The sequence below is a fragment of the Somniosus microcephalus genome, chromosome 23 (genome assembly GCF_052327205.1).
Source record: "Somniosus microcephalus isolate GS21.2 chromosome 23, FLI_Smic_1.0, whole genome shotgun sequence".
Lineage (NCBI taxonomy): Eukaryota > Metazoa > Chordata > Chondrichthyes > Squaliformes > Somniosidae > Somniosus > Somniosus microcephalus.
The window spans coordinates 31538736-31562775 of NC_141009.1; the positions used below are offsets into that span (position 1 = coordinate 31538736).

At 45.2% G+C, this 24040-nt stretch overlaps 1 protein-coding gene and 1 long non-coding RNA gene across 2 annotated transcripts in view; one reads left to right on the plus strand and one right to left on the minus strand.

Moving 5' to 3' along the window:
* cdk5rap2 (CDK5 regulatory subunit associated protein 2) overlaps positions 1-24040 on the minus strand; it is a 98553-nt gene that overhangs the window by 38929 nt on the left and 35584 nt on the right. Inside the window, exons 23-28 of the mRNA XM_085965736.1 lie at positions 23114-23594; positions 22132-22369; positions 20369-20485; positions 18706-19411; positions 15787-16019; positions 10935-10983 (exon numbers count right to left, since the gene is read on the minus strand). Coding sequence (XP_085821862.1) covers positions 10935-10983; positions 15787-16019; positions 18706-19411; positions 20369-20485; positions 22132-22369; positions 23114-23594 — 1824 coding nt within the window. The remainder of the gene's footprint in view (positions 1-10934; positions 10984-15786; positions 16020-18705; positions 19412-20368; positions 20486-22131; positions 22370-23113; positions 23595-24040) is intronic.
* Positions 82-24018, plus strand: LOC147101791 (uncharacterized). Its single transcript, XR_015073365.1, has 2 exons — positions 82-1559; positions 20419-24018. It is a non-coding gene; the product is annotated as an uncharacterized LOC147101791 (long non-coding RNA).

Genomic DNA, 24040 nt, shown 5'->3' on the forward strand with positions numbered 1-24040 from the left:
CAGGCATATAGCACAGAAAGAGTTCAGGCAGTGTTCTTACGGTTGCCTAAAGCACAGAAAAACATCCCCCTCCCCCGCAAAAAGGTACTAGTCCATTTGTGACTTTATCCTACACAAAGTAAAGTAAGAACTTAAGTTTGACAGAAAAGCTTCAGCGACGGCAGTAACTTTCAAAACATTAGCAGAATACATCAGGCAGCTCATCCACATGGCAACCGACCTCCATTTTTCTGTAATCAGGATACTGAGCCATTTTTATCAACATTTCACATAGACAATTTAAGTTCTGCTTCTTTTCATACATTCTTCAGTGCACCAATGAATGGATAATACAGAATCATTTCTATTGCTTTAAGAACTCCCCTGTTCAGCATTCAGAGGATCTGTTATCTTAAGAACAGTGGCATGAGATTAATCAATGCATTAGGATTAGTATGTGGCTCTTAGCCTCAGCAGACTGTTCCATTTAATCATACTTGCTGGAACAGCATCTACCTCCAATTACTCATATTAGCAGTAATGTATAGTGGATCCTTTTTAAAAAGTACTCCTCCATTTTACTCTGGCACAAAATGCAATTTTTCCTTTTCTCTGAAGCACTGCGAGAGGCAAATACTGTACAAATCATACCTCTCATGACACAAATCTCACTATGTAAACCTGTGTAAAAGACCTCGAGTTGTTCAAATAAGTACATAATTTAGAATTGTATTACTTATTTCTCGCTAGCAATATGCTTTTTGCAGTTTAACAGCAATGAGATAAATAACCAGTTAATCTCTTTTTTTGGTGATGTTGGTTGAAGGTTAAGTGTTGGCCAGGATACTTGGAGAACGTTTCGCTCTTTTGTAAATAGTGTTCTAGAATCTATTATGTCCGCCTGTACAGTTTAGTGCTTCATCCAAAAGACGGCACCTGAAGAGATCGCAAAGTCTCCGTTTGAGGAATGGACTCAGTCGAGAATATTTTTGTGGACTTTATGGGCTGAGGGTGTTTTCCCTGTGGTGGGATCGCCCTGTGCAGATGCGTGGGGGACTGGTTTGTTAAAACTCCAGAGAACGCATGGTAGTTGGCTGTGACAAAAGAACTGTCAGTCATCCAGAATGTATGGGTTCGGCTGACAGTCCTGGAAAAAGGAAGAGGGGGGCCATTGAACTTGAACTTATTAGAAAGCCACTCTAATATGCAAAAGCACTTCTCGCCTCCATTTCAGAAGAGAAGCAGAACAATGAACCCACTAGCCTCTGCCAGCCGATGAGGAGCCAGTTTTTCCCAACACAAAGACCAACGATATGTCCCAGACTTAGGGCCATTAATCCAATCACGGAATACTCATGGGTCCGATGATGACCCATCACTGATTAAGCACCGGAGTGCTTAGAAACAAAAGGATTTTAAAAATTGGCAGGAAAGATAGGGGTAGCCAGACTCCTATAAAGATAGATCCTTTCCCACCATTCTCTCTCTCACACTCCCGCTCCAGCTCCAACAAGATCGACCTAACAAGAAGTACCAGAGAAACCGCCGAGCGAAACGATCGAAACTGACCACATGTGGGGGTAAGCATAGTCTCGAGTATCCCAAGCCGGTAACCCGATATCCCAGGCGAGCTGGGTGAGCGGCAAGGGCTCAGAGTTTTTTCAGAGGTGAAGTTTTTGGGCTATTCCGAGGGTGGGAGCTTCGTTTGGCTCAGCCAGGTGAAGGGGTTTATGCGACTGGGTAATTCGTTGGTAGGGGTGGAATTAGAGTCTACCATAGCAACAAGGGAATTACTGCATGATATAGTCCCCAGTTGTGTACTGTATGTATGTTTGTAACCTGGATTTTATTCTCCACAGGGACAGTGATTTCGTTTAGTAGTGCATGTTTTAGCCAGTGTATGTTAGACCAAATAAATACAAGTTTGATTTTTCACCGAAGCATTCTTGTCCGTGACTTATTTCATTTACACTCTGAATAATAATTCCCGGGTAAAGAACTTTCGTAAGGTGGGGGCGATTCGAACCGTCCGTCTAGCAATTGGACTAGGATCAAAAACCGCTTACACACCTTAGACCAGGGGTTCAAGGGGGCTGCCAGACAATGGCCGGTTCATATCTGGGGAAGTCTGCGGCTGGGGGCGGGCCCTTGGTCGAGTTGAGGGACCGATCACAGGAGAGGTTGCAGTCGGACAGGGACAGAGCAGCTCAGTGCCCTGTGGACGGCATCAGGGAGATGCAGGCTGGGTCCGGGGCGGGGGGAGACAGTGTGGGTTTGGCTGGGGTGAGGGGGCCCCTGGCTGCCCCGGGGCAGCTGACTGGCTTCAGTGGGCTGGCCATTGGTTATCGAGTCCGGGCCCCGGCTTGGTAATCCCCTGAAACCATTACTGGGAGGCTCCGCTTGGTGGTGCAGCCACTCCTTGGCCTGTCTGGAGGTGACATTCCGCTGTCATTAAAACCCAGTAACTGAATGTGACTGGAAACTTGGAACCGACCACACCCACAGACTGTGGGGCAAACTGTCCCCACCCCCGCCACGGGCTGCGACAGACTGTTGCTGCCGCCCCCATCCCCCAAATCTTTATACAGAAAAAATACTTGTGCTGTGCTACAGGGGTCTGCGGAATTTTTGTAACACGGGAGGGGGGCCTCAGAAGCAAAAAGGTTGAGAACCCCTGCCTTAGACAATGCACTTCCTCAGTATTGCACTGAAGTGTATACCTAGATTATGTGCTCAACTCCTCGAGTAGGATTGAACCTTCAATATTCTGACTCCGAGGCGAGGGCGAGATCACAGGATGAAGTGGACACTGCAGCAGCACCCATGCAGAGCACTGCTCCCTGGGCAGCTACTTCTTAAAGTACAAGACCACGGGTGGCAGGGTCACTGCCCTCCGACATTAAAAAGATTCCATACAAAATTTCAAACTTTTAAAAACATGGTTTCCTACCAGACTGAAGTTAAATGAAAGCTTATGAAAACTGAAAAGCTGTGCGAGATAAGCTTAATGGGAGTAGGGGAGAAGTCACACTCCACTTGGATTTAGCGTGCACAAGGGTCATACCAAGACCAGAAAGTGCCTGTGTAACAGCACCCTGCAATACCATACACTGAAAACAGGGAAAATATTACAGGCAAGCAGTGTAAAGATTTTAAAAGTAGAGGTCATCATCACTGGATCCTCTTTGCTCCACTAATTGTGATTATTTGTATCTGTGCAATTTAAACTCATGGGCCTAGAAATTCATTGACGCCACTTTTGGGGCGCTAAAGTGGGGCGTCCGCTAAAGTTTGCGTCCGCCGCCAAATCTAGGCCACTTCTCCGATATTCATTAGCTTCGCCCTACTAGTTCGGGCGAGCGCTAAAACTGCGGTTGGACGCCTCTCTTTGGGCGCTAAGCCGGAGGTGGTGATCTATAGCGCCGAGGCCGGGCGCAGCGCAGGTGCGGCCATCTCGTGACTGACAGCAGACACCCTGGCGCCGGCCAGCTCTTAAGGGGGAAGGGTCGACTGTGTCTGCTGCCACGCCCTGGATAGTGGAGCCCTCCAGCTAGGCCTGAACACTGCTGCTGGACCCAAATAGCGCCTGAAGACACGGAGAAGGCCCGTGAACGTGCGCAGCGCTTCTCAGAGCGTGATCCGAGTGTGCTGCTTGCTGCTGTGGAGAAGAGGCGCCATGTTTTGTACCCGGACAATGGCAAGAGGGCGACGGTCCGCGTCTACAGGAGTGCCTGGAGGCATGTCGCCAGCAAGCGGTCAGCCAACAGCGACGTCCCCAGGACCGGTGCCCAATGCCGCAAAAAGTTAAATGACCTCACACGCATTGTCAGGGTGAGTACCCTTTCCAATGACCTCCTCATCCTTGCATGTGCACCTCACATTATGGGCAAAGGGACCTGAAAGCTCTAATGGCCAGCCTTCATCCAGCAGCTATGGCACAGGCATGAGCATCAATTGCACATTCTGCACTGAACACACTGGCCAAGCTATTCCACCATGGGAGGCAGTGCACACAACATCACAGCGACACGCTGGCCAGGCTATTCCACCATGGGAGGCAGTGCACACCAGATCATGGCGACACACTGGCCAGGCTATTCCACCATGGGAGGCAGTGCACACCAGATCCTGGCGACACACTGGCCAGGCTATTCCACCATGGGAGGCAGTGCACACCAGATCATGGCGACACACTGGCCAGGCTATTCCACCATGGGAGGCAGTGCACACCAGATCATGGCAACACACTGGCCAGGCTATTCCACCATGGGAGGCAGTGCACACCAGAGCATGGCGACACACTGGCCAGGCTATTCCACCACGGGAGGCAGTGCACACAAGATCACGGCGACACACTGTACTTAGAGGCCGTCCTTTCTCTTGCAGGCCAAGCTGGCGAATAATCGCAAGAGCCGGACTGCGACCGGGGGAGGACGACCCCATATCCAGCCACTCACCGACCTGCAACATCGCGTGGAGCGCCTCATGGGTCGCCGGGTGATTGGGCCCGTTGCATGTGGAGATGCCGACCTTGTTCTGGGAAGCAATGGTAAGGACATCACCTTTTGCACCTCTCTCGTCCCACTTGCGCATCAGATCTACATCCTTTGCCACTGTCCGACCAATGCGCTGAATGCCACCACTCATGCATCCCGCACTGACGCCCTCTCCTCACTCTAAAGCTACTCTTGTGCCTTCCTGCTTTCAGATGGTCAAGAGGAGGTCCCTCAACTTGCCAGTGACAGACCCTCCGAGGAGGAGCAGGAGGAGGAGCAAGAGGAAGGCGGCCCATCAGGGGAACCCTCAGCCGCGGCCACCCAGGCCAATGTAGGGGACACGTCTTCCGTGGAGGGCAGCGTGGCGGAAGTGTCGAAGGGGAGGGGAGCTCCTGGGACCTGCGTGCTGCAGAAAGGCGGGAGGGGGGTGGAAGCTCAGCGGCCTTCTCCCCAGAGGGGGGGATGCATCGGAGGGGAGTCCAATTGCTGGGCCCAGCGGCCTCCAGCAACGCAGGAAGGGTCGGCCAGCTCGGCGGCCTTCTCCCCAGAGGGAGAGTCCGGCCTCCAGTCAGGAGATGCTCTTCGCCGAGGAGATGGAACGCCGCGAAGACTTGTCCGCGGACTCGGAGCGCTGGCACACGGAGCTCATGGCGGCAGTGGCACGGTTGCCTGAGTCCATCGATTCCCTCTCTCAGAGTGTGGCCGAGCTCGGGCCCTTAGAGGCCACCAGTCGGGCGGAATACCGGGCAGATCTTTCAGCGACTGGCCAGGTGATTAGTGGTGCCGTCCAGTCACTGGCTGCTCTGCTGCGGTCAGTGAACAGGTCAACACGGGCACTCGCTGTGTCAGCCAGGCATCGCCAGGGCACCCGGCGCGCTGCAGCAGCACATCGGTCTGTCCCTCGGCAGATTGGTGCGCATGCTGCAGTGCTGGCCCGGGCGAGTGCCAGTGTCTCAGGCGACCAGCGAGCGCCTGCCATCCGCCAGCTTGCCGCCATTCCTCCAGCCGCCACTGCCACTCCCCCAGTGGAGCTGCCAGGAGCTGCTGCAGCGACTGATGCTGGCCAGCCACAGCTGCAGCAATCAACAGCCGGCCGCTCGACGCCCAGACCTCGACTAGGCCGACCCCCAAGGGCATCTGCCGTCACGACATGTGCCCCTCAGGAGCCTGCCCCCAGCCTTGCAGCAGGCAATGGCCTTACTTTGAGGCGGAGCAGCAGGGCGGGCAGGGGCCACCCAAAGATGGCCAAGGCATCGCCCTAGCGGGCCAAATAGTCGAATGTGTGGCCATTTGTGTTTGTTTCTTGAGGCCGAGAATTGGATGTTTGTTTTTTGAAGGCCGATGATGTGATGTTTGTTTTGGACGAAGGCCGAGAATGACGGCCATTTTAGTTGCCCTATTTTGTTAATCCTCCCCAGGTTGTGGGAGCGAGTAATGTGTTTGAGTGTTTTTTGGGGGTTTCCTCTGTTTTTGGTTTTCATGTGGGAAGGGCCCAGAGTTTGTACAATAAAGCATTTTATTTATTCACATTGTCCATGTTTGATCTTTGAAGTGTTTGTTGCCTTAACCGGCTGAGGGCTTGCGGAGCGGCTGCAATCATGTTCTATCATTGGCACAAGCCATTCCCTGACGGGGGGCCTAGAAGTGACGTTCAATAAGCCGACGACGGGCGGCCCTTGGACCTTGTGCGTCCCTCCTGGGCTGGTACTCCTCGTCCTCGTCGTCCTCATGCTCCTCCTCCTGAGGTGGTGGTCCAACGTGAGGTGGCAGTGCCTGAGTCCTGCGGATAGCCAGGTTGTGCAGCATGCAGCAAACGACGACGAATTGGGAGACTTGATCCTGCGAATACTGGAGGGCTCCCCCGGAGTGGTCGAGACAGCGGAACCGTTGCTTGAGCACGCCGATTATTTGTTCTATGAGGTTCCTCGTCGCTTGATGGCTCTCGTTGTATGCCTCTTCAGCAGGGGTCGTGGGCGCGCGGAGCGGGGTCATGAGCCAGGTACACAAAGGATAGCCTTTGTCCCCGATAAGCCATCCTCTTGGGGGAGGCTGTGCCTGGAACATGTCAGCCACAGTTGTCTGTCGCAGGATAAAGGCATCGTGGCTGCTGCCTGGAAAGCGGGCATTGACAGCTAGGATGCGCTGCCTGTGGTCACACACCAGCTGTACATTGAGGGAATGGTAGCCCTTCCGGTTGCGGTAATCCTCGGCATGCTCAAGAGGTGCCTGCAAAGCCACATGCGTGCAGTCAATGGCGCCCTGCACCATGGGGAAGCCCGCTATTCTTGCAAACCCCACTGCACGCTGCTGCTGCTTGTCCAGGGTCATGGGGAAGGAGATGAATTGATGTCTCCTTCTGAAAAGGGCTTCGGTCACCTGGCGGATGCAGCAATGCACGGCGAACTGGGAGATGTTAGCGATGTCCCCAGTAGCGGATTGGAAGGTGCCGGAGGCATAGAAGTTGAGAGCCACTGTCACCTTCACTGCCACCGACAGAGACGTCCTGCGCATCAGCTGTGGCTGCAGATCTCTCTGAAGCAGCCGGCAGATGTCTGCAACCACCTCCCTTCGGAATCGCAGCCTCCTAACACACATCGCGGCAGACATGGTCAGATAGGAGGTCTGCTGGCGGTATACCCTGCGTGGGTAAGGCCTCAGTTGGCAACGCCTGTTGCCCCCTCTGCGTCTAGCCAGGGCTGCCACTCTCTCACGGCGTCTGTAAGCCCTTCTGGCATAAGGCTGAAATTCAGCGTTGCCACCCAATGCAGCCCCCATTATATGCTGGCAAACACTGAGCTCTGAATGAAGGCTAAGATAATTGGTAAGCTCTGGCCTGAGCCAAAAATACCTGTCCAAGTGTTGGTCCAAACCAGTAAACTCTCCTCCTTGGTCTCTGTCCAAAAAACCGTTGCACAAGAGTGAATGCTGCAAAATGGCTGGCCTTTATACTGCTGGGTAAGTGCCCTTTAATTAGCGCTCCCCCCGGCCCGGCTGGCCTGTGTACCGTTCCACTTCACAATCGCTCGGGACGCCCGGCGCACAATGGGCCGGCGCGAGTGAAGTTCCGGTTTGGGGCGCACAAAGGGCGTTGCACTATTATATGACGTCATGATCTGCGCGCGCAGCAGGGCGCGCGCTAAGACTTTGCGCCGGCGCTAAATGTGTCCTGAAGTTGGGGAGAGGCGCAGATCGCGCTGCGCCCGGGCGATAAGCGCCTAGCGCTCGAGATCTACTCCCCCTAAGGCGCTAACGGCTGGCGCGCCCAACTGAATTTCTAGGCCATGGAAATTAGAGTGAAAAGTTTGCCAGTTTCATCAAAACCTACCATTTAGAACTCTCTCAATAAACACCTCATATGCAGTGTAAGTCCTGACCCATTTTCCTACTTTCTCATCTACATTCAGCTGGACAATGAATTTTTACATTTGTGGGGGACAGTTAAATTTACAGTTCAAGCATGGAATTCTTTTGGCATGGCTTTTTATTTTAAAACAAAAACTCTCAAGGCTACCATTTATATAGCACCTTTCACGACCTCAGGACGTCCCAAAGCGCTTTACAAACTAATGACGTACTATTTGTTCGTCCCTGTTTGGCATAAAAATAAAAATAAAAAAGGTGACTCAACCGTGGCTAAGGGGGGAAATTAGGGATGGCATAAGATCCAAGGAGAGGGCATATAAATTGGCCAGAAAAAGCAGCAAACTTGAGGATTGGGAGCATTTTAGGATTCAGCAAAGGAGGACAAAAGGATTAATTAAGAGGGGGGAAATAGAATATGAGAGTAAGCTTGCAGGGAACATAAAAACTGACTAAAAGCTTCTATAGATATGTGAAGAGAAAAAGATTGGTGAAGTCAAGCGTAGGTCCCTTGCAGTCAGAATCAGGGGAATTTATAATGGGGAACAAAGAAATGGCAGACCAATTAAATACATACTTTGGTTCTGTCTTCACAAAGGAGGACACAAATAACCTTCCAGAGATGTCGGGAACATAGGGTCTAATGAGAGGGAGGAATTGAATGAAATCAGTATTTGTAGGGAAATGGTATTAGGGAAAATGATGGCATTGAAGGCCGATAAATCCCCAGGGCCTGATAATCTACATCCTAGGGTACTTAAGGAAGTGGCCCTAGAAATAGTAGATGCATTGCTGGTCATCTTCCAAAATTCTATAGACTCTGGAATAGTTCCCATGGATTAGAGGGTAGCTAATGTAACCCCACTATTTAAACAAGGTGGTAGAGAGAAAATGGGGAATTATAGACTGGTAAGCCTGACATCAGTAGTGGGAAAAATGCTAGAGTCCATTATAAAAGATGTAATAGCAGAGCACTTGGAAAACAGTGACAGGATCGGACAAAATCAACATGGATTTACAAAAGGTAAATCGTGCTCGACTAATCTACTGGAATTTTGAGGATGTAACTGGTATAGATAAGGAAGAACCAGTGGATGTGGTGTATTTGGACTTTCAGAAGGCTTTCGATAAGGTCCCGCATAAGAGATTGATGTGCAAAGTTAAAGCACATGGGATTGGGGGTAAGGTACTGACTTGGATAGAGAACTGGTTGGCAGACAGGAAGCAAAGAGTTGGAATAAACGGGTCTTTTTCCGAGTGGCAGGCAGTGACTAGTGGGGTACCGCAGGGATCGGTGCTAGGACCCTAGCTATTCACAATATATATTAATGATCTAGACGAGGGAACTAGATGTAATATCTCCAAGTTTGCAGACGACACAAAGCTGGGTAGGCCTGTGTGCTGTGAGGACGATGCAGAGAAACTCCAGTATGATTTGGACAGGTTGAGTGATTGGGCCGATGCATGGCAGATGCAGTATAATGTAGATAAATGCGAGGTTATCCACATTGGTGGCAAAAACAGGAAGGCAGATTATTATCTGAATGGCAATAGATTTGGAAAAGGGGAAGTGCAACGAGGCCTGGGTGTCCTTGTGCACCAGTCGCTGAAGGTAAGCATGCAGGTGCAGCAGGCGGTTAAGAAGGCAAATGGTATGTTGGCCTTCATAGCGAGAGGATTTGAGTACAGGAGCAAGGATGTCTTGCTGCAGTTGTACAGGGCCTTGGTGAGACCACACCGTGGGTATTGTGTGCAGTTTTGGTCACCTTATCTGAGGAAGGATGTTCTTGCCATGGAGGGAGTGCAGCGAAGATTCACCAGACTGATACCTGGGATAGCAGGAATGACATATGACATGAGATTGGGTCGATTAGGCTTATACTCGCTGGAGCTTAGTAGAATGAGAGGGGATCTCATTGAAACTTATAAAATTCTAACAGGACTAGACAGACTAGATGCAGGAAGGATGTTCCCAATGGCGGGGGAGTCCAGAAGCAGGGGTCACAGTCTAAGGATAAGGGGTAAGCCATTTAGGACTGAGACAAGGAGGAATTTCTTCAGCCAGAGAGTGGTGAACCTGTGGAATTCTCTACCACAAAAGGCAGTTGAGGCCAATTCATTAAATATATTCAAGAAGGAGTTAGATATATTTCTTAAGGCTAAAGAGATCAAGGGATATGGGGAGAAAGCAGGGACAGGGTACTGAATTTGGATGATCAGCCATGATCTCATTAAATGGCGGAACAGGCTCGAGGGGCCGAATGGCCTAGTCCTATCTTCTATGTTATGCTGGGAATCTATTGGAAAATTTGGAAACATTATTTGATAGCTAATTTATAGATTTGCAAATATAAATGACTTGCATTTTGTTAACAAACTGCTGGCTATGATGTGGATTTCTTGTGGCTACCTTTAATTAAATTTGTAAGAAAAAAACTGACATTGAGTTCGTGTAAATGGCTTTGTAATGTTCTTTTTCCACTTCTAACAGTATCATTATGCGTGCGGTTTTGGTGCTGTGCCAGCAGAGGTGGCAGTCTGCTCCTGCTGTACGGCCCCATTTTCCCCAGTAAAGCAGTGTAAATACAATAGGCTCACTATTGCACTGAAAGGACTAAAGAGGTGGCCTGCATGCAATGTTTCACTGTCAAAAAAGAGAGACTTAATTGGGCACCTACTACTCCTTTATAAATAGGATTTGCTTATGTAGTGAAACCAAGTACACTTGCCAAACCATTAATACTTTACTAAGATTACAAATAAAACCCTGCAAATGATGATCGTCCAATCTCATTATGTCTTTAAATCAGCCTGCTGCATATTAAAATCAAATATCCAGGACAAATGCAATATATAATTAATATTTCAGATCATCAGGAAAGATACTTTCTCTCTTCAAAGTCTCAAAATAAATCATCACAGTACACCAATCAGCAGACCTATATCCTGGGTAAACAGAGGTAGCTTATAAGTGAATAGTACAGATTAACCTTGATTTAGTAACTGGATAACATGTCAAATTGGGTTGAGATAAACTGAATGAAGAGCATCAAATCATGGTTTTTGAAAGCCTTGTATTTATATTTTGTCTTTACCTACCTTTGAGAGAAATCAAGAGTGTTGTCTCCACCAACAGACGATACATCCCCTGCAATATATAAAGAATAGGCAAGGAAGTAGGTTATTTCAGTACAAATTTAAACAGGCATATTTAGTTTTTAAATATTTTTGTTGTCCAGTATGAATCCCATAAAATTTAAAAGAACAGCAGCCATAAAAAAATAGAAATCTATTGAATAAATGTTCATTATATTATGATAGTTAGACAAACCAGGCAGAGCTAGGTTCAAAAATTTATAAACTGAACACTTACTCTGACTCTTTTCATCTGTTTTAATAATTCTCGCATCAGGAAATTTCAGATTGTTCCATTATTTGATTTACAACAAAAAAGGTAATTTTATAGTAAAATGATTCCCATCCAAGTATTTGCAATTTCATCCCTAGTCAGAATTGACCAGCCCACTGTATATTTCTCCTAAAACCTATTTGAATAATACAGACTATTTCCCCTCCCTCCTACACACATTCTGGCTAAGTAGGAGGTAACCTCAAGTACAAACGTCAATTCAAACAGAGTCTAATTCCATTCTCTTATGAGCTTAACACCCTCGCATTTAGCTACTGAACCACTCCACTGTAAGATCTTAATTCATTTAACACATAAAAGCATCTATGCCACATTCAGCAGAGAAATTGGATACCCAAAAACTATAAATTTGCACACAGGGGGTAGAGTTTCCAGTTTTGAAGTGTCCTCTTCCAACTCCCCCCCACCTCCACCAAGAGTTTCCACTCAAACTCATTTGCATAGAGCCGAACACAAAATCTGCCATCGATCAGTGTTTTAAAACAGAATTATAATTATTTTTTTTTTAAATTTTGCTGTAAATAAAATTCCTTGCTTATTTCAGGGTGGTAACTTGGTAAAGTTTGATTAATACAGCTGAAAATGGGTTTATCACAAAAAAAAGCATTTTAACTGTCAATCCACCACCTGTGAGTAGGGATAAACGGATCTTTTTCAGGTTGGCAGGCTGTAACTAGTGGGGTGCCGCAAGGATCAGTGTTGGGGCCTCAGCTATTTACAATCTATATTAATGACCTAGATGAAGGGACCAAGTGTAATGTATCTAAGTTTGCTGATGATACAAAGCTAGGTGGGACAGCAAGCTGTGAGGAGAACACAGTCTGCAAAGGGATATAGATAGACTCAAGGTGAGTGGGCAGTAAAGTGGCAGATGGAGTATGATGTAGGGAAATATGAGGTTATTCCCTTTGGTAGGAAGAATAGAAAAACAGAATATTTTTTAAATGGTGAGAAACTTTCAAATGTTGGTGTTCAGAGAGATTTGGGTGTCTTCGGCAAGAAACACAGAAAGCTAGCATGCAGGTACAGCAAGCAGTAAGGAAGGCAAATGGCATGTTGGCATTTATTGCAAGAGGGTTGGCCTTTATTGCAAGGGGGTTGGAATATAAGAGTAAGGAAGTCTTGCTACAATTGTACAGGGCCTTGATGAGACCACACCTGGAGTACTGTGCACAGTTTTGGTCTCCTTATCCAAGGAAGGATATACTTGTCTTGGAGGCGGTGCAATGAAGGTTCACTGGATTGATTCCTAGGATGAGAGGGTTGTCCCACGATGAGAGATTGTGTAGAATGGGCCTATACTCTCTGGAGTTTAGAAGAATGAGAGGCGATCTCATTGATACAAGATTCTGAAGGGGATTGACAGGGTAGATGCCGGGAGATTGTTTCCCCTGGCTGGAGTGTCTAGAACTAGGGGGCATAGTCTCAAGATAAGGGGTAGGCCATTTAGGACTGAATTGAGGAGGAATTTCTTCAGAGGGTTGTGAATGCTGAGTTTCCGTGTATATTCAAGGCTGAGATAGATAGATTTTTGGACTCATGGGCAATCAAGGAATATGGAGATTGGGCGGCAAAGTGGAGTTGAGGTCAAAGATCAGTCATGATCTTAATGAATGGCGGAGCAGGCACGAGGGGCCGTATGGCCTACACCTGCTCTTATTTCTTATGTTAAGTTACTGAAAATGACTTTAAAAAAATATACCAAACTACTTTCTAGTTAAATTGGGGTAAATTAAAAAAAAATTCATTCAAAACATAGTTATTAGTGTCCTTGCATCCAAAAGATCCAACTTAATTTTTGGAGCCTCCACGAAGGCCTGCAAACAAGCGTAATTAGTGGAAACTCCCAAATGGTGATTAATTCACCCTGGAGGCGTGGCCAGTTGAGGGCAGAGTCTGCTTCTAGCACGATGTTTTTAAATCTAGTGCAAACGATCGCAGAAACTCAAGCTGCCCGGAACACAATTTGCGCTTAAAATGCCACGATCTATTGCACCAGTTACGCCAATAATCGGGGAAATTGCGATGAAAAAACCAACACAAATCGAGTGGAAACTCCAGGCACTATTCTGCATATTGACTTTTGCCCTTTGTCGTAGTTAAAAAAAGAATGCAGGTAGGTTTTACAATGCTCAGTAGGAAATAGAGACAGAGAGAACACCAAGGATGAAAAGAAAGAACAGAGGCATGTTTTACACGTATTGGTAACACATTAGGACAAAAAGGCAGAGTCAGCATTTTGGATATTATCTAGGTGATAGTGATTTTAACACTAAGAAGTTACTGTACAAGTAGCTCCCAATTCAAGGGCCTCTTCAAAAATAGGTAGGGTGGGCAAAGAGAACGACCTCAAGTGCAAGAAAATGGCCATTCAAAATGAATTATATAGCAGTGCCTAATGTTTTATTATTTTTATCTTTTCATGGCTCCAGTTCCTCTTTTCCTAGAACTGATTTTTATATTTGTTGAAGTATAATAATGTGAATGTACCTCAATCACATAGAAATTACAGCACAGAAACAGGCCATTCACCCCAACTGGTCTATGCTCCACGTCTCTTCCCTCCCAACAAGAGTAAATGTATAAAAATATAAATAAATAAAGCTTCTGAAGTCTTTTGTCCCTGTTCGAGAATTTGTGATGCACTGTTAATTTTAGTAAAAGGCCAAAGATAGGTGGAATAGACAACTTCCATTTATATAGTGCTTTTAAACACCAAGTAGAAAATGCAAAGCAATTCTGAGAGGGTTAGAGGTGACGAAAGCTTAGGTGAAAAGGTGGGTTTAGAGAAGATTTATTAAAAAGATATGCAGGGGGTTTAGGCAGTGGATTCCAGAGATTAGGGTCAAGGGAGTTGGAGGCTCTGCCACCAGTGATGGGACTTAGGAAAGGGAGATGAATGATAAGGCCGGAATTGGAAGAAAAGATAGAATGCCGCAGGAGTTTGCATAGATAGGGTGGCGTCGAGGATGAGGATTTCACATTTAATGTGGTGGAGGGCAGGATAGAGCTGGCTGAATTTTGAACAAGTTAGTTTTTGGACGTGGAGTATGGGAGGCTGGTATAGACATTGGAAAAATTGAGATTATGGCTTCAATCGCAAGGTAGGGGCAGGAGCAAGGTGATGCTGCAAAGGTGTAAGTAATCTTGGTGATGGAAAGGACATGGAGTTTGAAGCTCAGCTCTGGGTTGAACAGAACACCAAGGTTTTGCACAGTCTGGTGCAGCTTGAGCAGGTGTCCAGGGAGTGGGTTGGAGTCAGTGGTAAGGCAGCAAAGTTTGGTGGGAACCAAACATTATGGCTTCAGTCTTCTCAATATTCAGTTGGAGTAAATCTTGATTCACCTACAACTTAATGTCAGACAAGCAGATTGACAGCACAGAGGTAATTGAGAGATAAAGGCAAGTGGGGGAGAGGTAGGGCTGGGGGTTATCAGCATATAAACAGAAGCTGATCCACACCTGCAGATGTCGTCATGTCAGGTGCAGATGAAGAAGAGGAATGGCCAATGCCTGCAAGCTTGAAGGCCTGGATGAGTGGTCAAGTGGTTAGTTGATTGAGAGAGCAGGAGATCAGTCTCAGAAGAGGGGAGAAGAATGGCTGAACAACTGCATAGCGAAGCAGGTGTAAAGGTTAGGGATGGGGAAAGTTCACAACAGAGGCAGCTGCACAGATGGCATCAATCTTACAGAAAGAGGAATAAGTGAACTCTGCACTTGGTACTGAAGGCAAGAGAGGAGGTGGGAGCAGACTGTGGTTTCAGTAAACAATTCCTCATGGAGAAAAGGAGCCTTAGGTTGTTCTTGCTCTCCTAGAATATCCTGGCTGAAAAGTCTTCTCTCCGACAGCTGTATTCTGAACTGGGATTTTCTCCCTCTATATTTGCCAGCCTGTAATTTTGTGGCTAATCATTTCAATGGGGAGGACTCTCAAGGGCGGGCAAGCAGAGAGGCAGAAAATCCTGGCTCTGATCTTGTAATCAATTTAGATAGTTGTAATAGAAGTCTCAGCAGAAACAAAACTACCATCACAAAATTGGTGGAAAAATAAAGGGCTTAATAAATACCAAATTCACAAAGAAGACTGGCGAGTGAGTCTTGATTTCCCAATCGACAGTATCCCATTTAACATTGGTGTTAAGATAATGCCAACCAGAAAATGTAGGCTACTATCTATATGAAGCATTGAACTTTTCACCCAAATATCTATTGAACTGAAATTGGAAATGTAGGCATATCTTTACTGGAGAACTTGTAACATTGCCCTGGTCAGAAATTTGTTCCACAGAGCTATCTAGTGGTTAAAGCCTGCAACTACATCACAACAATTGACAGAAAAAATTGAATGGGAAAGGTTAATAGAAAAGCATGACCATAAATCAACAGTAGGAAGTCAAGGTGATGGGCGGGAAAAGTGTGCCTTGTGCAAGACTTTAATGTCTAGGGAGGTGGATATACAGCCAAAATAATTTTCCTTTCCATCTGTGTGAAGTCTCTCAGCAATTTTTCCTGTTAGCTTACCACCAACAAACTTGTCCTCACGCTTTTCCACCAGCTGTAAACTCTCGTTTAGCTGGTCACGAAAGGCTTCCCCGACATAATAATCAACATCACTGGCCTGCAGCAGCTCCTCAAAGGCTTTGGTAAGATCCACCAGGTTCTGGTGGTGCAAAGTGCAGATGTTACGACTTTCTTTAATTTGCTGTCGGAGGTGTGAAAGCTCCCTTGCTTGTGACTGTACCAGTGAATCATACCTAAGTAAAGCAGAACAAAATGAGTCATTTAATTCTCTATATCCTAATTGCAAATTCATTAGTATTACGGTCCAATCAAAATAAAAAGCAAAAGTACACTATGGAGCTGCCATATATGTACTATAATTTAAATCATGCAAATTTTATAATTCTGTGAAACAGATTTTCAACATAAGCAGTTCTCAAAGGAATATTTCCCTGTATGTTGGGATATTGATATTATTGTAACGGTGTTCAAAACACAGAGTTACACCCCCAGCGAACAAAAAGGAAAACACTGCAGATGCTGGAAATCAGAAATATAAATTGAAAACACTGGAGACATTCAACAGGTGGACTGCCTGCCCTGCTCAATGTCTCTTGCGTTTCTGTTTTTGCTGCACCCAGTGTTCTGATTTTAAGGTGTCTGCTCATCCCTTTCATTTCTGAAATCATTCTGAATGTAGTGCCTAAGGGGGTAATTTTAACTCCCAAAATCAGGTGGGTTTGAGTTGGGTGGGAAGTTAAAATGTTAAAAATGTCAAATCCGACACCAAGCCACTTTGAACCCACCCACTTCTAGTTTTAACGGGGACGGGACGAGTGCCTAATCAGCTTTCAGGAGGCGGGTTGGTCGTTGATACCTTTTAAAGGAGACTGCATGTCTCCATCTTAAAAAGGTTTCTGTTTTTAAACTCCTGTCAGCCAGGTTTCCCGGGCCTCGGGAAACCCGGCAGGTAAAACGAGGTAAGAAGGGCTGAATCCATCAGGTAAGTACCTCTACAGCACTGCTTGTGGGCCAGGAGGAGCAGGAGCGCTTCCTCCAGGCCTAACAGCCAATTAACCACCATCACCCCCCCCCCCAACGATGTCTCTGCTCCCACAACTCCATGATGTCTCCGCTCCTCCCACACCACAATGCATCCACTCCCCCCGACCTGCACTAAACCTACCTATAGACTTTCCATTGGGCAGGCAGACAGCTAGACTGTCAATCAGGCTGACTGTCGGGCAGGAAACCTGGTAAGAAAAATAATTCAAACACGCCCTGCAGTTAAAATGTTCGGGGAAACTCACTACTGGGTTTCCCGACCATAACTCCTCCCCCCCCCCCTCCGAGATTGCGCGTCGGGGCCTATATTTTGGTCCCATGTTGATCTCTGAATGTTATACTAACATTACATGCCAAGTTTGAGCAACAGGAAATGTAGGTTGCAGTAAACACATTTTTTTGATTAACTATTTGTTTGAATTTGGACATGCAAGTTTAACATTGTAATAAGGCTAGGGTTTACTCTCAAATCTTCATGTCAACATTTCCCCCAAAACATCTCAAGGTTTTTAACCAATGTTAACAAGGTGTATGAACATGCATTTTTAACATTCTTGGAACTAGACGACAGTGGCAAGGCCTCATTTATTACCTATCCCTAGCTGCTCTGAAAAAGTGGCAATAGCCCCTTTTGAAAGCAATTGCTTTTTATAACCAAATGGTTTGCTAGGCTACTTCAGAGGGCATGAAAGTAGTCTGGAACTGCAGTCATGTACAAGGCCGGACCAGGCAGAGGTGGCAGGTTCCCTTCCCTGAAGGACACAAGTGAATGAGTTTTTCTTTAAAAATAACAATCAGGCAGCTTTCATGGCCATTTGAACTTAGTGCCAGACCGCAAATTAGCACATTTAATGAACTAGTAAAGGCGGAGACAGACATATATTTGAGCTACAGAGGAGTCAGGGGTTATAGGGAGCGGACGGGAAAGTGGCATTGAGGCCAAGATCAGATCAGCCATGATCTTATTGAATGGCGGGGCAGGCTCGAGGGGCCGAATGGCCTACTCCTGCTGCTATTTCTTATGTTTTTATGTTCCAACTGAATTCACAACTTGCCATAGTGAGATTTAAATTTACAGGTACAGCAAGTAATTAGGAAGGCAAATGGAATGTTGGCCTTTATTGCAAGGGGGATGGAGTATAAAAGTAGGGAAGTCTTGCTACAACTGTACAGGGCGCTGGCGAGACCACACCTGGAGTACTGCGTGCAGTTTTGGTCTCCTTATTTAAGGAGGCAGTTCAGAGAAGGTTCACTAGGTTAATTCCCGAGATGAAGGGGTTGTCTTATGAAGGTTGGGCCTATACTCATTGGAGTTTAGATGAATGAGAGGTAATCTTATTGAAACAAGATTCTGAGGGGGCTCGACAGGGTAGATGCTGAGAGGATGTTTCCCCTCGTGGGGGAAATCTAGAACTAGGGGGCATAGTTTCAGGATAAGTGGTCACCCATTTAAAACGGAGATGAGGAGGAATTTCTTCTGAGGGTGGTGAATCTTTGGAATTCTTTACCCCAGAGAGCTATGCAGGCGGAGTCACTGAATATATTCAAGGCGGAGATAGACATATATTTGAGCGACAGGGGAGTCCAGGGTTATGGGGAGCGGGCGGGAAAGTGGCATTGAGGCCAAGATCAGATCAACCATGATCTTATTGAATGGCGGGGCAGGCTTGAGGGGCCGAATGGCCTACTCCTGCTCCTAGTTCTTATGTTCCTATGTTCTAACTGAATTTACAACTTGCCATAGTGAGATTTAAATTTACAGATGCTTGTTCTGAACCATAACCGTTAAACTACCAAACCTAAAGTAATCTGTATAGACCACTTAAAAAAACCTGAATAAAGCACTACTGTTTGCAATGTGTTAAAGTGATTTACTTTTGAGCTGGTGATGCTGCTGCCAATTTAGTTTGAAGATGATGCAGCCGATCCCGAAGCTCCTCATTCCTTGCCTTCTCTTTCTGTAACTGGTCTTCCAGCTGTTCCAGTTGTTCCTTTAACGTATGTATCTGTTGTCCATCTTGGGAACAGCTAGATACCAACCAGTCCCCTTTTTCATTCTGGCTTCCAAAATCCATGCTCTGTGATCTTGTCGCACAATTAGAAAGATTTCCAACCTTCTGGTTAGTTTGAACAGGTAGGTCTGAAGACTGTATAGAATGTCTTCTCTGACTATAGTTACTATCATCATCCTTTCGAATAGCATCCAAAGAGTGCCCCTCAGATGAACCCCTCATTGTAGCTTGGTGGCTATGGTCCGAGATAGTCAACTGATCGCTGGATAGAGAATTCTTGCGTATGCGAGTCTGCAGATGGTGAATAACTTTCTGGTACTTCTCAATTTGCTCCTTTAGTTCGCCAATTTGAAGTTTGAGCTCACTTGCATCATCGGTCTGTCCATAGTCATCAAATACATCAAGGTTCTTCAAGCTGATTTTGGGCGAAATTAAACTCGGTGAACTCGGGTATGAAGTTGATGAGTTTGTGTCAAGATTTTCCATGGAGAAGAAACGGCGATTTAATTTAAGCAGCGAGGGAATGGCTGGGTCACTGTAGTGATGGCCTGGTAAATGGCTGACTGTATCTGGGGGGGAAAATTCTAACATTAAAGAAAGACTTTATTACTTAATAATTCCATCTGTTTCGTAGTTTTATTCCTGGATTTTGAAAGATACAAATTAAGAGAAGGGCTACCCTTCTTTCCTCCATGCAAAAGCTACCACAAATCCCAATAAATTGAAATAAGGGAGACGAGACTACAAAAAGCACAGAGTTGAAATCAGCAGACTAAAACATGCAGAAATTGAAGACAGACAGACAGTTTGTTGTGCCTATTTATTATTTTCAAATCGGAGAATTTGACACATTATTGTGTGTTGCTGTATCTAGGAGTTGTGGCTGACAATTTATTAATTTCATTCAGCCAGAAATTAGCCATAGCAACTAAGTCAGCTCAAGCACTTACAACCTAGTTGTAAGTTAGGAGCTCAACTACAGGAATCTTTGGTTTATCCGGAGGTTATATGTCCGGAATACTCGATCTAACGGCAAAAATCAGGAGCCGTTTTCTATAAGTTTTTTTAGTTCTCGTTGCTTTTTCCCCCCCCCCAGTCAGGCACTGCAAGGTCTGTAGCTATAGCAACAGCTTCAACTAGAGACGCTTGCAGCTGCAGCCGACTGTTTAGAAGCTGTTGCTAAGCAACAGTGTTTGTCGTCAGATAAGGAGATGAAAACCTCCGCATGCTTCAACATTAACTTTGTATGTCCGGCAGTTTTGATAGATCGGCAACAGCTCGGTCCCGTCAGTGCCGGATATCACAAAGTTTCCTGTACTTGAATGATCAGGTAATCATTACTCGGCCATAATTTCTCAAATTTGGGACTTTACAAGCTACTAAACTGAAAATAATTAATAAGCACCACATTTTAATAATGAAATGAGAAGACAAAGTTAATAGCATGCGTTCTATAGAAAATGAAGCAGTCCTTTCCCTCATGTTTCCTGAGCATTAATCAGGGTTTCTATGCTCATGCCATCTACCTGGGCTACTGTTCTCATCCCTGTCCGCATCATTTTCACTTTTTCCACAGGTTTCATAACCAAGGTCCTGAAAATCCACTTGGACCTCTTTATCATCTTGTTTCAAAGATGATTCAGCTACAGAAAAATAAGAACAAAAGCAAAGTTCGTAACACAGAAGGCTGAAGCAGAACAGCGAGGAGGATCTTGCAAGAACCAGCTGCGGGCTCAAAATTCCAGAAGCAAGCCTTAAAAACAAAAAGCAACTTGAAGGATCAAATATAAATAGTCTTTCATTACAATACTTTTCAAGTACCCATCTCCAGAGCAAACAATGGAGTCCCACCATCCAAATAATTGCACTGCTCGGTCATTCTGCTGTCCTAGAGGCGGGGGGAAAAGAGGGGGCGGTGTTTGTTGTATGCCAGAGCAAACAATCTCATCAGTCACCTGCTTGATACAAATCGGTTAACTGCAAGTTGGCTGCTGTTGCGGATGTTTCCTGTGGCAGCTTAGAAGGAGCTAGACGCATAACATTTCAGGTTTGTGATGACTTTGACAGCCATTGGCAGCACTGCCCCTGCGATGGAAGTTGTCGGGAGATCAGATTCCAAGAGACAACACGACCTTGGTCACTACATCTCAAGTGAAGTGCAGCCTGCAAAGGCAGTTTTATTCATTCCAAGATTGGCATCTCTGCCTGTAGATAGATGTGGCTTTGTGGATAAGCCTAAGTAAATGCCGTCCACCCCAATGCAATCTGACCTGCCTTGCAGCCCTTACTCATCCTCAGGCCACCACAAAAATAGAGTATCATCCATTTTCACAATTATAAGCGCAGCAACTGGTAGCCAAAATTCGTCACAAATAACTTGACACAAATAATAGAGAACACTTAACACAAATTTAAAGATAAATTATACTTTGATATTCTTCAGAAACAGCAGGTCCCATTTAAATGCAGACTTCCTGTTAGCCCAGAGCATAACTACCTGTTTTATACTGCCAAATTTAATTCTGGTGAGAATCATTGAAAATTTGTGTGCGATAGCAAGTAGTTGTTACAATACATTATAATATTGAAAAGAATTTCTTTCCTGCTTTTGGCAAGAGATCCTAAAAACTTCCTTAAGCCCTGACCAGAACTTTGCAATCCAATGAAATGGATCTCCAGCTGATTTTCCAAACCCGTCCCTATTCCACTCCTGCACCACCAGCAATGTTGACTAGAAAATTTCCTCGAGTCGTACAATCAAATCCAAGGACCACAAAATATTGCCAAATTTCATATTCCATTTGAAGCATGTTCTCACATTACAAATAAAAAGGCTCACCATATAAATCAAGCTGTCGATAGAGATTTCAGCAATGATGCTGGCGCCTGCAGGGGCCTGGTTGTATCTGTGCTCTGTTGCGGTTTGTGGCACTGATGTGTCAAGAGTCACAGCTAGAAAGCTATGTGGGCCTCCTAGAAGCCATTATTTCACCCTTCTTTCTCCATCTAATAATCCTGGCACTGTGCCTTTCACAGCTGCTGCCTGGGAATTAGTCTGCTTACAACTAAAAAGCCTGGCCATATAAATCAAGGGAGATCAAGGTCCCATTTAAAAATATAACAAACAGTAACCACGGTTTGAAAATATAGCACTTAGTTAAAGCAATTGCCGACACAATGAGCAGACTCGGGAGTGGGAGAGGTTCACTCTGCAAACTTTCCATCATTTTGAAACGCTGAATAATGCTACTGCACAATTGCTCTTTACAAATAATGCTGAGCTACTTACCATGGATAGGAGTACAATGAAGCTTTAATTTCTCTGCCTGGCTGACAAGTGTTGCCTCAGCTGCATACAACTTACTCTGCAACTGTTTGTTCAGCAGTTTGTAGTCTTTCAATACTGCCCTCAACTGATCAACTTGTTGATGGTCAGGAGGGATATCTTGGCTAGCGGTGGCAGAGTTCACATTGTTGACAGACCTTAGCCGTTTCAGTGGGACAGGGAGGCGAGACCTAGTATTGATCTGAATAAAATACATGCATTAGAGCTTTTATTAATAGCAAAGGGAAACCAAAGTTTCAAAAATATTTTTGAATCTACAGTATTTTTTGTATTTGGTTACATGTAGTCGATTGTAAGAATACCCTTCAATATAGAGATCCGTATTGAGTTACTGCTTCACTCAGTCTGATTTATTACAGATTCATCAGAATAGTAACGACAGCCACACTGATGAACGCTCAAGGTTATTAATGTTCCAAGGAGCATGTGGCCGAGCCTATATCCCTGGGTTCCAAGCTCTCTGGAGATAAGCACCCCATACTGTGAAGGGAGCATGTCGCCAAATGAAAATTGAGTGGCTGGGCATTGCAGTTTAACATTTGCCACAAAATCATTACTGTAAAAGTGACTGGCTGCCTCTTAGTTACGCTCTCAATTGGCTGCAAACCCAGACGCCACATTAAGGGCATCAGATACAGGCCAAAATATGGTCCATTAAAACAAGAGTGTTGTCTGAATAGCATCAGGTGCCTGACTCAATGAATTGTGCCATAGGCCTTTGGGTGAATATAACCAGTCAAGGTAAAAAATCCAAATTATATCCTTCCATTTTAACATTTGACAAAAGGAACAAAAATACATTAAGGACATTAAAATATTTGAAAAGACTGACAAAATAATACTAAGTGATTTTTTTTCCCACATGGTACCAGGCTCACAAAATAAACGGCCTCTAAAAAATTAACAGAAAGACAGAAGAACTTACTGTAATAGCCACAGGGATTGCAGAAATAACAGACTGATCAGACATCTGCTCTGTTTTCTTTGCCTTGTGGTTTCGAAACTCCAAAGATTTGGACCGTGGCAGCTTTGACCTGTGGAGCCCTTTCCGCTCTTTTGTCTTCATTTCTCTCAGTCTTCCGTCCGTGCTCGCCATCATTTGATTGGCAGTTTCCAGTTCAGCTTTCAGATGTTCAATTTCTTTGGCCATGTTTACAATCAGGTCAGGGTTAAAATTATTTTCACCCTCTCCAGAGGAGTTAAGTTCTACTTGCTGCTTAAGAAGGTCATTTACCTTTTTGTGATTCTTCAGTTTAATTTTCAACCTCAAAACTGTCTTTCTTAGGCTACCTTCGCTCTCATCATCGATTTCTTCCTCAGTCTCTTCATTCTCACTTACTGACAGGTCTTCTCCATGTCGATCTTGCAGTTCAGTTATCTCTGTTCTCAATTTCACTATTTCATTCCTAACAAAGATGGTTTTGAAAATTAATCTATTAATAGATGAGCTGTATCATATAAATATGATCTATTCGTACATAACAGAAAAGACAATGTCATATGAATGATTAAATTATGCTTTGACAGATATCACAAATAGTGCTTTAAAACACTTCATACAGGTTATGTAAAACCAACCCGAAACGTCAACTCAAATTTCTCTCCACGGATGTTGCCTGACCTGCTGAGTTTTTCCAGCATTTTCTGTTGTTCTTCCAAATTAACTGTTAAATTACTTCAGATACCTATATTACAAACCTAGGATCAACTGACATCAATTGTTCCTTAAGATTAAAAAAAAAATCAAGTGTACAAAATTATCCCATTCACTGCGATGCTATGTACTGTATAATGAATGTGAATAACTTTGAGATAAAATCTTTAAGTGCTTTCTTTCGCGCTCCTTGTTTTA